Genomic DNA, 15,745 nt, shown 5'->3' with positions numbered 1-15,745 from the left:
CAAGAGAATGACTGGGAGTGACGTAGAGGGGAGGAGCTATATGCAGCTCTGCTGGGTGAATCCTCTTGCATTTCCTGTTGGGGAGGAGTTATATCCCAGAAGTAATGATGACCCGTGGACTGATCACACATAACAGAAGAAAAGTCTGCGCCAAGAATGACGCAATAAAATGAAGCATTTTCAGCCCCCGCAAGCCTAACAGCCCACAGGGAAAAAGTCAAATTTTAAGGTAAGAAAAAAATTGATTTATTCATATGCATTATCCCAAATATGAAACTGACTGTCTGAAATAAGGAATGTTGAACATCCTGAGTCAAGGCAAATAAATGTTTGAATACATATATTTAGAACTTTATAAAAAAGTGCCCAACCATAGCTTAGAGTGTCACAGAAAATAAGACTTACTTACCCCAGGACACTCATCTACATGTTGTAGAAAGCCAAACCAGTACTGAAACGAAAATCAGCAGAGGTAATGGTATATAAATAAGAGTATATAGTCGATCTGAAAAGGGAGGTAAGAGATGAATCTCTATGACCGATAACAGAGAACCTATGAAATAGACCCCGTAGAAGGAGATCATTGAATTCAAATAGGCAATACTCTCCTCACATCCCTCTGACATTCACTGCACGCTGAGAGGAAAACCGGGCTCCAACCTGCTGCGGAGCGCATATCAACGTAGAATCTAGCACAAACTTACTTCACCACCTCCATAGGAGGCAAAGTTTGTAAAACTGATTTGTGGGTGTGGTGAGGGGTGTATTTATAGGCATTTTGAGGTTTGGGAAACTTTGCCCCTCCTGGTAGGAATGTATATCCCATACGTCACTAGCTCATGGACTCTTGCTAATTACATGAAAGAAACATAATTTATTCTTACCTGATAAATTTATTTCTTGACACAGTGAGTCCACGGATCATCTTTATTACTGTTGGGAATATCACAACAGTAATTAAGATGATCCGTGGACTCACTGTGTCATTAGAAAGAAAACAACTTCGGCTTACCTGATGGTGAGAGTCACATGTGGGATTTCATTCAAGTCCACTAGGAGGATGCAGGTCATACATATAGCCAAACTGTAAAGCAGGAAAGCCAAAACAGGGAAGTCCACGAGACTACCATGTAATAAGAAGGGAAAACCAGTTAAGGCAGGTATCTTACTGATCAGGCATTGCAGCCCAAACTTTTCTTCCAAAAGCAGTCTCTGAAGAGGCACACGTCAGCATTTTGCGAAAGTATGTAATGAAGATCAAGTAGCTGCATTATATATCTGACCTTCAGAAGCCTCAGTAAAGAAGGCCCAGGAAGTGGCAACTGCTCTAGTGAGCAGTAATGTGCTCAGGGGTAGTCTTTCCTGTAACCAGGTATGACTTACAAATTAAAGCCTTAAAGCCATGCCACTAAGGTAACTGCTGAAACTTTATGACCTTTAGCAAGTTCCAGAAAAATGGGTGAAGAGAAAAGAAAAATATTAAAAACTTTTGTAGCATTAACATCCCGGTGGGGAAGTAGAAGTCTCTCCTTAAAATTCTTAGAAGCTGGGCATAAAGGGACCACAGGCTGTGTGTTGACCCCTAATAGAACTGGGTGATAAGTCTTACTCCAGACTGTCTTGCAGAAACTCTAGTATGCTGGGAATTCTAAAAGAATGCCTGAATCAAGGTATTGATAGCTTTATCAGATAAACCAGACAGCACACTAGGTAATAAAAGAAAGGCCCTTTCTGATGGCAAGCTACCAAGGAGGGCAACAAGGCCATCTGAATCATATCTGCATACAAAATCCTACAAGACCATTCCACTGAAGCTCATTCTTTTGTTGATTCTGGCTATCATCCTAAATAGCAACACAAATGGAGGAAAGATGCAATTCAGCCTGAACAACCAGGAAACTACTCGGGCATTCAATAGATCTGCCTGTGGATCCCCAGACCTGGCACAATATTGGGGAAGCTTGTGATTTAAGTGAGAGGCCTTGAGATCCCTTTCTGGAAATCCCTCAAGTCTCACAATCTGGTAAGTCCACCTCCCAATCTCTGGGCAGAGGAAGGTTTTTGGTTCTTTGATTGCAGGAGACACAAAAAAAATCCTGCGGGCCTATTTTTACCCTTAGGCTTTTTATCTTGTAGCAAGAAAGCTCCCCTACCTCCAGTGACTCTGGCAATAATTGCATCCAGTCCTGGCCCAAACAAGAAGAGATATAGGGCTCCATTTATTATCCGCTCGACCATTATTAAATCTACCCCATAGTCTGCTTTTAGAGACATCTGCAGACCAAGATTTGAGCCATAAGGCTTGCCTTACCAAAACAGCCATAGCTGTGCTCTTCGCATTAGTGCATTTCATTTCCACTGATGTATTACATTCATTGTCACTGCTTCTGAAAATTCGGCATCAAGAGGAATCTTTGGATTCAAATGAACCCATTTTCTCAAATGCATGAATAAGAGCTCGTTTCAAAACATTGCATATATTTTGATGCCAATACATTAATAAAGAAGGAGCCATTTTAAAATATTCAGTGCTGTGGACCGTATAGTTTGTTAATTTTCTCAGTGGGGTATTTAGAATGATTGCTCCTAAGGGATGTCCCTGATTAGCTAAAGGCCTGTCTGCATCTAACTGCTGGAGGCATTACAGCCATCAATTCAGTAATAGCAGAGTAATAACGAACAATTTACCCTGTACATCGCGTGGTCGTTAAGGGGTTTCCTAGTTCAGCTTTGATAGAAGCGGCAAAACTGTGCTAGTACTGCATGCCTCACTTCCGGTGGCATGCAGATATAGCGTGGTCTTGATGACATCGACAAGACCTGGCTATAAACAAGCCCAATAAATAGGGCTTGTTAAGGCTCACAGACATACCTTGTACATTGGCACTGAGATAAGAGCAGCACTGCAAAAACCTGTCTAGAATTAGACATAGGTTCAGCTCAAGAGGTACACAGCTGAGCAGGACACAAGTAAAGATCCATTAAAGGAAGCAAAGTTGGAAGAGGTTAAATTATCAGTGGATCACCCTTCAAAAGGATCAGCTATGCTGATGGCCCAGAGACCTGAGCTGCACCAATTGTTTTCATATTAGAATACAGAGGAAAGTAAGCACAGTTAACAATAGATGCTGATGTTTTAGAGATAAATAGAAACACAAAAGCAGAATAAAAGGCACATAAATTAACCCCTGGAGGCAACAAAAGGCAGTAATGGCACAATTGAATAATCCATGTTGTGAAATTCAGCAAGGTATACAGAGATATAAGTGCTATAAATAGCTGTACAAAATAGTAATGGCTAGCAAACAAACTACAGCAATTAAACAGTTAAATAATTTATTCCAAACTTGTAGGTCAGTTCTGATATGCTCAGAGTGTCTCACCACCTACAACTCTCCTGAGAGGTTCCCCCGACACAACTAAGATAGCTAATAAACCTCATCAGCAGGAAGAGAAGAAAGATTTTAGCATGTCAAAAAGATTAACCATTAGCACCACAGTGCTTTCATTGAGGGCCAAGAGCTGATCCCAGTGTCAAAACAATGAATTTTAAAACAGGCCAGTAAAAATCAGAGAACGCTAAAGCAGGTCACGCTAACTTTAAAAATCCAGGAACCCCATTTTTTAGGAAGTTTTAAAAGTGCCTAAAAAATTATGTAGAAGTTGTTTGGTGTCTTTGTGCATACAACCCTATGTGAATCATGTATACATGTTAATGCCAAGAACCAGCAAGCTATGAAGGTGCATTGTACTTACCTGTCAGCATCTTCGTCTACTGTGCTTACCTCAGCTGCAGACAAGGCTTCCAGCTGCCCATCCGAGGCAGTTCAAGCACAGTGTCAGGGATCTCACAAGGAACAGTGCACTGTAGACCAGGAGATTGGCAGATAAATCCACATTTCACCTGGGAGGCCTGTGACATCTCCACACTGGGAGAAGATTTTCACTGCCTGTCCTCCCCTTTGACTTTCATAGGCACTTTGAAAGGGAAATTGATTTATAGATCGGTTACAGAACCCGTATCAACGACATACAGATTAGCAATTCAGAATTATCCTCACTCCCTCTTGGAGATTAAATGCAATTGAGGGATTCTGTGAGAATCCAAGGGATTAAAGCTCTGGTATGTTGGGGTGTTTGCATCCTCCTAGTAGACTGGCGTGTAATCCCACATGTGTTTACTTCTTGTGGACATTAACAATACTATGAAACAAAATACTTCCATATAAAATAGAAATGCTTTATTTCCCTAACGTTTCCTCTGTTTTGTGTATCTTATTGTAGTAGTGAATCACCACAAGTTGGCAAATACTATGCAGAAACAAGTATATATATATATACATATACATATATATATATATATACATATATATATATATATATATATACACATACATCTATATATATATATATATATATATATATATATATATATATATATATATACACACACATCTATATATATATATATATATATATATATACACATATACATACACACATATACATAAACAAATTAAGAATCCTAAAAAAGGCATTGATACATTTGCATATATATGCTTAGCAATAAAGCATTGCATTGCAAAAGACTTGCACATACATTTTAGAATCATTTAAAACTTGCAAAAATGTTAAGGAATTTGCCATTTTTGAAAAATCTGGGGATACAACCTTTGAAGAATCCATAGCATTGTTTATTGTATGTCTTACTTTGGCCAATTGAAAGGAGATCCTTCCCTTAATTACTATGGGTATGTAGATAAACATATACTAATCAGGATTAATAGGTTAGGGGATAGAGTTAACGTTAAGGATGCATACTATAATATCATTTTAGAAATTTCTGGTGATAGACAGAGAAAAAAGAAAATAAAACAAGTGGTATATGCCCTTTGTTATCATCCTATAGCAGACTAAGAATATATCTTTTGTATTCCCTATTGAATTCTGTCTATGTCATATGTGGATATAACAATAACTAAACATTAATTACTTCTCAATTACATAAATCATCTGTACTCAGGGTATAGTATTAAATGGATGTGTAGCTATGCATATCTATTATATCTAGACACCTGAAAGGTAGAATCTAAACAATTGCTACCATAATAAGCCAGAGCAAATAATTATTTGGGGATGTAGTACTTAGGATATATTTTCCCAAGTTTACAAAGTAAACTATATTGAAGGGGTTTTTTTTTGGGCAAGAGTAGAGAGGGAAGATGTAACATTAACTAATATTGACTATCATCCATAACAAAAGTTGTTTACTAAACGTGTGGGGACATCAATTCTGGTGTTCGTTAAAAGTGTGTAAACCTATATTATAGCCAAATGGCAAACTATCAGGGGTATGTGACAAAAGACAGGGTATAAACCACTAGACAAACCAATCTATGTCTTCACATTTTTTATAGCTATCCATCCAGATACACAAATATGTCAATATAGAGCATAAGGGGCCCCTCACAAGCTATAAAATAATAAGTGGCAGATATTATCTATCTACACCTATCAGGAGTTATTTTTTAACAGTAGGCAAAGTCTAGTTTGTTATCTCTAGACACACTCCTCGGATCAAATACTGGGGGAGCCTTGTCGTCTCGGCCACTGACAATGTGGCTCAGTTTAGATGTTAAACCTTGAGGAGTTCTGTCTATAAGTAGTTTGAAAATAGTATGCCAAACATAATAAATATATATATATATATATATATATATATATATATACACACACACACACACACCACACACAAACACAGGTGAAACTCGAAAAAATAGAATATTGTGCAAAAGTTCATTTATTTAACTAATGGAACTGAAAAGGTGAAACTAATATATGAGATAGACTCATTACATGCAAAGCAAGATAGTTCAAGCTGTGATTTGTCATAATTGTGATGATTATGGCTTAAAGCTCATGAAACCCCAAATCCACAATCTCAGAAAATTAGAATATTGTGAAAAGGTGCAATATTCGAGGCTCAAAGTGTCCCACTCTAATCAGCTAATTAAGCCATAACATCTGCAAATTATTTCATCTTGGAAAAGGAGGAGGAATACTTCTGTCCCCTAAAGTGGAGAAAAATAAAATTCTGGCGACCTTTAAAACTATTCTCCTGTGCGGAAGAAAGGCTCACTTTCCACCTGCAACTGCAGAAAAGGATCTCAGCCAGATCAGGACCAAATAATGTTTTGCCCATTTAAGGCAAAAAACGAGAAGAATAGATTTGGATATAGCATCCGCAGACCAAGACATTATCCACACAGCTCTGTGAGCTGGAACTGCAAGGAATGAAAATTAGGCTCCTAGCCTAACCACATGCAAGATTGGTCACAGAAAAAATAATTCATCAACCTTAGAGTTCTGATCCAATCCTGGATCTCCTCTAAAGAATTCTCCTCTGGATCAGCAGACGAGACACTCCATTCCCATCCAAAGGATTCTTAAAGAAGAAAATATCCTGCAGGGATATTGATTCCTGACTAAGGAGGACATAGTGCCAAATCAGAGTTCTGAGGCACAAGGAAATGAAAAAATCATCTCATATAAGTATAAAAGTAATTCAACAGCGCGTCAATCACATTACTATAGAAAGGATTGAAAAAGAGCTGCATATACAAAAAGGTATAAAAAGATATCACCTTAAAAGATAAAAGGAGCCAAACTTTAATTGAGTTGTCACCAAATGGTGCAAAATACAATAAAAACACACAGTATGAATTGAATCGGGATAATATAAATCCTGCAAATAAAAACTGCATGCATATACTTTCCACTTGAAACTTCAGAAAAAGAGATGGGCTCTTAATTCCTAAAAAGCATGATTAGCATTAGATGCTACCAGACGATGGAAATATAATAATCAGGATATACAACCTGAAAATAAAACTGCAGAGATACAAGTTTATTGTAAAAAAAACAGATATCAACCAGCAGCCATCAATAAAAAACAGACGTTATCAGGATAATAAATCCTTAGAAGAAAGTACTGCAGGGACATAAGCTTATCACAAGTAACTAAGCCCTTAAATTGCTTAGGAACATTGAAAGCAGTTAACTGCCACTAAATGGCAGGCAAGTATCAGAAATATAGAATGTATTAGAAAATACACACAGAAGTATTCTGATAAATAAACGTAAAACGTCACAAATAAATTGTTGAAAGTATTATAAGTTTTTCCCTCTATAAAACACACATGCACCTGAACGTTAGGTGGCTAGTCTGAAGAGAGAAAAGTTAAAAACACTTGCTCAGACTACTCGATGCGATAAGATCCAAAATGGCGCCTATACACCGTCAGCGGATCCTAATAACTAAAAGCTCAATCCACACGGCTAGCTACTAGGCGCCCCACAGTACAATTAACAAGCTGCTGGAAAAATATCCACCACCTATGGCGGTTACCTCTGGAGCGGGATGAGAATCAAATACCCATCACAAGGAGGAGAAAGTCTGACAGGCATAACAACATGAGGACATGTAACAGGCGCCAACTGCCATAGCCTATACGGCAAACATCAGGAGCTTAGTTATTACTGCGCCATACTAACCAAACCCTCTAATCAAGGAGGTAATTAGAAAGTACATACTGTGCGTCATTTAACTAATTAGAGCGTCATAATTTAATAACAGAAGCATTTGATTTAGTCATTAAATTAAATCCCATTTGCCCCTTAGAGATATTAAGCATCCGTTAAAACCGTCTGTGTAGGGAAAAAGAATGGGAAGTAAGGCTGACCACAAAAGCCGTATCCCAGACTCAAAGCCTAAGCTAGTCAGAATTTGTCTGGCAATGGAGGCAGCTTAAAACCCCTTCACAGGCATAAAGCCTGACATCTGCTCAGTCGCAAAAATCCCACAATGGATATATAAAAAAAAAATACCTTCCGAGGGTAGTAGGTATCAGGTCCCACTATGTCTATCCCAATCCTTCTGCCAGCTAAGAAATATAAATCAAAGCACTTAACCCCAGGAAAACTCTGCTGTAGAGCAGGCACAGCAGCTGCAGGTCTGATAGCCTCACTTGACCACCAACAGGACCTGTAGAAACAGAAAGAGCAGAGTAACTAACTCTGGCTTTCTATCAAAGGGGTAGCAATAATGTTAAAACTAAAGCACAGACAACCTCACCGCTTTCTAACTGCTAATAGCCACCATTACTCTTACTAAAGTGATCGACAATGGACACAGCATAGCCCAGGCACCAACTTCGCACATCCTTCATTGACAAAGGCAAAGAGAATGACTGGGGGTTATGGGTAAGGCAGTTACACTTAACAGCTTTTGCTGGGTGCTCTTTGCCTCCTCCTGCTGGCCAGGAGTTGAATATCCCACTAGTAATTGGAATGATGTTGTGGACTCTCCATGTCATAGGAAAGAAAAAGGGATTATCTATCTTTTAAAACCATAAAATGGTGTAGACTGTCCCTTTAACTAAATCATTGTACAGAATGTAACAGTCATGCAAACAACACCAGTATGTACTAAACCCACTCTAGGGGGAGCTAGAGAGAGAATACATACATTATATGATGGATTTAAGTCTGATTGCCCTTTCAGTGATGACTTGGATGGACCAACGTGTTACTGAACAGTCCTATGCAGCATTAGCTCCAACGATACATCTATTGCAACAACCGACTCTGGGAGCAGTCTAGTCAAACTAATTGCCATAATAAAATAGTCATTTTTGAAAGTCTTAAAAGGGACACTAAAAGTAAAAAATTAACTTTCATGATTCAGACAGAGCATGCAATTTTAAGAGACTTTCCAATTTACTTCCATTATCTTATTGTGCAGTCTTTTTATATACACACTCCTACTGAGCATGTGCACAAATTCGCTGGGTATACGTATACTAGTCTGTGATTGGCTAATGACTGTCACATGATACAAGGGGATACAGGAAAAAATAAACATTTGTCAAAATATCTACTGCTTATTGGAAATTCAAAGCAAGTTTTATTGCATTGTCTTTTTAGAATGCACTTGTTAAATATGCAATTCTACTGTATTGAATGGTCCTTTAAAGAGGACATGAAACCCAAAATGTTTTTTTCATTATTCAGAACATACAATTTTAAACAACTTTCCAATTTACATCTATTATTAAATTTGCTTCATTCTCTCTGTGCACTACTGGGAGCTAGATTAAAACACTGGGTGAGCCAATGACAAAAGGGACATATGTACAGCTACCAATCAGCAGCTCCCAGTAGTTCACTGATGCTCCTAAGCCTACCTAGATATGCTTGTAAAAAAGGATACCAAGAGAATGAAGTAAATTAAATAGATGTAAATTGCAAAGTTTTTTTAATTTCATGTTCTATCTGAATCATGAGTTTAATGTTGACTTTCCTTTTAAGCTTGAGCAATGGCTTCTGTACAGTGAATATTAAAGACTGACAAGCAGAAAGGCTGATAATTTTATTTGTTAGAATTCATAAGGAAAGGGATACGGATGCTGTCTATTACTTGGTATTTTGTACAAAGTCACTAAATAATAAAATTAGATTTTTCAAATGATTGAATACTATGAGTGTCAGCACAACTTTAGTGACCTGCAGCACATAGAGTGAATAGCATACTCACCACAGACAGGTGCCCATTCTTGGCTTTGGCTATGAGTAATTCTGAGCCTGATGTGAAGTCAATGATGCCTTCTTTACCTTGGCCGACTGTAAACTTGATGCTAAATGGAACAGTAACATTTTGTTTCTATGCACATAAGATACATATACACATAACTGGTCACATACTAATAAATACTGCTTTTAAAGCTATCAATTAAGGCCAATGTCACATTACCAACTCTTTATAATAAAATAGAGCATTACACAAACTATTTTTTTTTATAAATGGCTTAACTATTATTGTAATGATCTAGAAAAGGCACAATAAATATATCTACTCAATCTCTCTTAATAGGTACACAGACTATACAGCTAAAAGTATGTGGACACCTGACCATCACACCTATATGAAGTTGTTGGACATCCGATTACAAAATCATGAGCACCCCATTGACATACACTGTGTGGCTATAAAAGCCACAACTTTCTGTGGGAATTTGTGCTCATTCAGCCAAGTGAGCATTTGTGAAGTCAGGCATTGATGTTAGACAAGAACACCTGGCTCACAACCAGCGTTACAATTCATCCAAAAGGTGTCCAATGGTGTTGAGGTCAATGTTCTGTGCAGGCCACCCAAGTTCCTGAACAACAAACTAGTCAAACCCCATAACATAATTAAGTCTAGTAGGTAGCATTCTCCTAATATCCACCAGACACCTATCTATCGCTCCAGAGAACACGATTCCACTTCTCCAGAGTCCTGAGGTGACATGCTTTACACCACTCCAGCTGATGCTTAGCATTGCACATGTTGATGTGAGGCTTGTGTACAATTGCTCTGCTCTAGAAACCCATTTCATAAAGCTCCAGACCCACAGTTCTTGTGCCTTACAGAGGCAGTTTGGAACTCTGTAGCAACTGATGCAACAGAAAGCGATTTTTACCCACTAGACTCTTCAGAACGTGGCGGCACCGCTCTGTAAGTTTGCATGATCTACCCGTTTGTGGCTGGGCTGTTGTAGCTCCTAAACACTTACACTTTACAATAATAGCACTTACAGTTGACCAGGGCAGAAATTTCAAAAACTGGCACCACAACATTTAAAGTCACTGAGCTCTTGAATATGTCTCACTGTAATGTCAATGTTTGTCTATAAATATTCTTTGGCTATGTGCAGGATTATTTGCACCTGTTAGCAATGGGCGTGACTTGAACACCTGAACACAATAATTAGTAAGATGGGTCCACATACTTTTGGCCACATAGTGTGTGTGTATTTCTAAATTCAAAACAGACCTATAATTTCTGCCGGTTTAGCCATGTTGCATTTTGAATAAAACATGTTGCATTAGTAACAGTTATAAGTTATGACCAGCGTTAAAAAGGACAGGCTAAATGCAAATGCATAAATCCTATATGTGATTACATGTAGTCACATTATTTTTAAAACAAAAAGTGTTAACTGCAATCAATACATTATAAATGTCACTCATACATAACTAATATATAAGGTTATAAAGTCAGACATTTGTCTACATTGAACATTTCTCACATTAAGTTGCATATAAGGTGTATACTAACCTGCCCTGATTAATGTTGATATTGTAGATTTTCTCAGCAATTATGGCAATTTTAGTCAGTGTTTCGATCACATGATCACTCTGCAGCACCACATCTCCCTAAATATAAAAACACAGTGAAACCTTAAGACAGGCCCCAGAATGCTCATGCAGAATTCTGTAAAGTATTAAAAAATACACAGAAAAGTCTAAATACCGAGCCAAATAATGGAGTTTATTTACACTGTTAAAATATTTGTGTTATGAACGCAGGATCCCGGGATGGGGGGGGGGCGCACATAATTACCGGTTTAGCAAACAGGAAACCCAATTATTCCAGCAACTTTCAACATAGTTAGTCCCTGTCAATGATGTACATGAATCCCATGGTAAGATTTCAAATAAAAGAAATTGCATAAACTATACATTTACTAACCATGTCAATTAGGGCTTTATTTATAGGAATGATACCAGGATTCGGGAAAAACAGAATTTATGCTTAACTGATAAATTACTTTCTCTTGCGGTGTATCCAGTCCACGGATTCATCCTTTACTTGTGGGATATTCTCATTCCCTACAGGAAGTGGCAAAGAGAGCACACAGCAGAGCTGTCCATATAGCTCCCCCTCTAGCTCCACCCCCCAGTCATTCGACCAAAGGTTAGGAAGAAAAAGGAGAAACCATAGGGTGCAGTGGTGACTGTAGTTTAAACAAAAAATTTTTTACATGACTTAAATGCCAGGGCGGGCCGTGGACTGGATACACCGCAAGAGAAAGTAATTTATCAGGTAAGCATAAATTCTGTTTTCTCTTGCAAGGTGTATCCAGTCCACGGATTCATCCTTTACTTGTGGGATACCAATACCAAAGCTTTAAAACACGGATGAAGGGAGGGAACAAGACAGGTACCTTAAACGGAAGGCACCACTGCTTTCAAAACCTTTCTCCCAAAAATAGCCTCCGAATAAGCAAAAGTATCGAATTTGTAAAATTTGGCAAAAGTATGCAGTGAAGACCAAGTCGCTGCCTTACAAATCTGTTCAACAGAAGCCTCATTTTTGAAAGCCCATGTGGAAGCCACTGCTCTGGTAGAATGAGCAGTAATTCTTTCAGGAGGCTGCTGGCCAGCAGTCTCATAGGCCAAACGGATGATGCTTTTCAGCCAAAAGGAGAGAGAGGTAGCAGTCGCTTTCTGACCTCTCCTCTTACCAGAATAGATAACAAACAAGGAAGATGTTTGTCTGAAATCCTTAGTTGCTTGTAAATAGAACTTTAAAGCACGAACTACATCAAGATTGTGTAAAAGACGTTCCTTCTTCGAAGATGGATTAGGACACAGAGAAGGAACAACTATTTCATGGTTAATATTCTTGTTAGAAACCACTTTAGGAAGAAAAACATAATTTATGCTTACCTGATAAATTTATTTCTCTTGTAGTGTATTCAGTCCACGGGTCATCCATTACTTATGGGATTATATCTCCTTCCCAACAGGAAGTTGCAAGAGGATCACCCAAGCAGATCTGCTATATAGCTCCTCCCCTCACATGTCATATCCAGTCATTCGACCGAAACAAGACAAGAAAGGAGAAACCATAGGGTGCAGTGGTGACTGTAGTTTGAATTAAAATTTAGATCTGCCTTAAAAGACAGGGCGGGCCGTGGACTGAATACACTACAAGAGAAATAAATTTATCAGGTAAGCATAAATTATGTTTTCTCTTGTTAAGTGTAGTCAGTCCACGGGTCATCCATTACTTATGGGATACCAATACCAAAGCTAAAGTACACGGATGATGGGAGGGACAAGGCAGGAACTTTAAACGGAAGGAACCACTGCCTGTAGAACCTTTCTCCCAAAAACAGCCCCTGAAGAAGCAAAAGTGTCAAATTTGTAAAATTTTGAAAAAGTGTGAAGTGAAGACCAAGTTGCAGCCTTGCAAATCTGTTCAACAGAGGCCTCATTCTTAAAGGCCCAAGTGGAAGCCACAGCTCTAGTGGAATGAGCTGTAATTTTTTCAGGAGGCTGCTGTCCAGCAGTCTCATAGGCTAAGCGTATTATGCTACGAAGCCAAAAGGAGAGAGAGGTAGCCGAAGCTTTTTGACCTCTCCTCTGTCCAGAGTAAACGACAAACAGTGAAGAAGTTTGACGAAAATCTTTAGTTGCCTGCAAATAGAACTTCAGGGCACGGACTACGTCCAGATTATGCAAGAGTCGTTCCTTCTTTGAAGAAGGGTTAGGACACAGTGATGGAACAACAATCTCTTGATTGATATTCCTGTTAGAAACTACCTTAGGTAAGAACCCAGGTTTAGTACGCAGAACTACCTTGTCTGAATGGAAAATCAGATAAGGAGAATCACAATGTAAGGCAGATAACTCAGAGACTCTTCGAGCAGAGGAAATAGCCATCAAAAACAGAACTTTCCAAGATAACAGCTTAATATCAATGGAATGAAGGGGTTCAAACGGAACACCTTGAAGAACTTTAAGAACTAAGTTTAAACTCCACGGCGGAGCAACAGTCTTAAACACAGGCTTAATCCTAGCCAAAGCCTGACAAAAAGCCTGAACGTCTGGAACTTCTGCCAGACGTTTGTGTAGAAGAATAGACAGAGCAGAAATCTGTCCCTTTAACAAACTAGCAGATAAGCCCTTTTCTAAACCCTCTTGTAGAAAAGACAATATCCTAGGAATCCTAACCTTACTCCATGAGTAACTCTTAGATTCGCACCAGTATAAATATTTACGCCATATCTTATGGTAAATTTTTCTGGTAACAGGTTTCCAAGCCTGTATTAAGGTATCAATAACCGACTCCGAGAAGCCACGCTTTGATAGAATCAAGCGTTCAATCTCCATGCAGTCAGCCTCAGAGAAATTTGATTTGGATGATTGAAAGGACCCTGAATTAGAAGGTCCTGCCTCAGAGGCAGAGACCATGGTGGACAGGACGACATGTCCACTAGGTCTGCATACCAGGTCCTGCGTGGCCACGCAGGCGCTATCAGAATCACCAATGCTCTCTCCTGTTTGATCTTGGCAATCAGTCGAGGAAGCATCGGAAATGGTGGAAACACATAAGCCATGTTGAAGACCCAAGGGGCTGTCAGAGCATCTATCAGCACCGCTCCCGGGTCCCTGGATCTGGATCCGTAACAAGGAAGCTTGGCGTTCTGGCGAGACGCCATGAGATCCAGATCTGGTTTGCCCCAACGATTAATCAGTTGAGTGAAGACCTCCGGGTGAAGTTCCCACTCCCCCGGATGAAAAGTCTGGCGACTTAGAAAATCCGCCTCCCAGTTCTCCACGCCTGGGATGTAGATCGCTGACAGATGGCAAGAGTGAGACTCTGCCCAGCGAATTATCTTTGAGACTTCCAACATTGCTAGGGAACTCCTGGTTCCCCCTTGATGGTTGATGTAAGCCACAGTCGTGATGTTGTCCGACTGAAATCTGATGAACCTCAGAGTTGCTAACTGAGGCCAAGCTAGAAGAGCATTGAGTATTGCTCTCAACTCCAGAATATATATTGGGAGGAGTTTCTCCTCCTGAGTCCATAATCCCTGAGCCTTCAGGGAGTTCCAGACTGCGCCCCAACCTAGAAGGCTGGCATCTATTGTTATAATCGTCCAATCTGGCCTGCGAAAGGTCATACCCTTGGACAGATGGACCCGAGAAAGCCACCAGAGAAGAGAATCTCTGGTCTCTTGGTCCAGACTTAGCAGAGGGGACAAATCTGAATAATCCCCATTCCACTGACTTAGCATGCATAATTGCAGCGGTCTGAGATGCAGGCGCGCAAATGGCACTATGTCCATTGCCGCTACCATTAAGCCGATTACTTCCATGCACTTAGCCACTGACGGGCGTGGAATGGAATGAAGGAAACGGCAAGCATTTAGAAGCTTTGATAACCTGGACTCCGTCAGGTAAATTTTCATCTCTACAGAATCTATAAGAGTCCCTAGAAAGGAGACTCTTGTGAGTGGTGATAGAGAACTCTTTTCCACGTTCACTTTCCACCCATGCGACCTCAGAAATGCCAGAACTATCTCTGTATGAGACTTGACCATTTGAAAGCTTGACGCCTGTATCAGGATGTCGTCTAGATACGGAGCCACCGCTATGCCTCGCGGTCTTAGAACCGCCAGAAGTGAGCCCAGAACCTTTGTAAAGATTCTCGGGGCCGTAGCCAACCCGAAGGGAAGAGCTACAAACTGGTAATGCCTGTCTAGAAAGGCAAATCTTAGGTACCGATAATGATCTTTATGAATCGGTATATGAAGGTAGGCATCCTTTAAGTCTACCGTGGTCATGTATTGACCCTCTTGGATCATGGGTAGGATGGTTCGAATAGTTTCCATTTTGAATGATGGAACTGTTAGGAATTTGTTTAAGATTTTTAGGTCCAAGATTGGCCTGAAGGTTCCCTCTTTCTTGGGAACCACAAACAGATTCGAGTAAAACCCTTGACCTTGTTCCGTCCGCGGAACTGGGTGGATCACCCCATTACTAAGAGGTCTTGCACACAGCGTAGAAATGCCTCTTTCTTTATTTGGTTTGCTGATAACCTTGAAAGATGAAATCTCCCTTGTGGAGGAGA

The 15,745-nt window shown here is 39.6% G+C and overlaps 1 protein-coding gene across 5 annotated transcripts in view; it reads right to left on the bottom strand.

Annotated features, from left to right (window-relative positions):
• The window catches only part of MYO1C (myosin IC), a 567,598-nt gene that overhangs the window by 14,286 nt on the left and 537,567 nt on the right, over nucleotides 1-15,745 (bottom strand). For all 5 annotated transcript variants that reach the window (XM_053706236.1, XM_053706241.1, XM_053706239.1 and 2 more), the window contains 2 exons: nucleotides 11,159-11,256; nucleotides 9,596-9,695 (listed from right to left, as the gene is read on the bottom strand). In XM_053706236.1, coding sequence (XP_053562211.1) covers nucleotides 9,596-9,695; nucleotides 11,159-11,256 — 198 coding nt within the window. The remainder of the gene's footprint in view (nucleotides 1-9,595; nucleotides 9,696-11,158; nucleotides 11,257-15,745) is intronic.

The sequence above is a fragment of the Bombina bombina genome, chromosome 3 (genome assembly GCF_027579735.1).
Source record: "Bombina bombina isolate aBomBom1 chromosome 3, aBomBom1.pri, whole genome shotgun sequence".
In the NCBI taxonomy this organism is placed as follows: Eukaryota; Metazoa; Chordata; class Amphibia; order Anura; family Bombinatoridae; genus Bombina; species Bombina bombina.
This window is presented reverse-complemented; position numbering and strand designations above follow the sequence as displayed.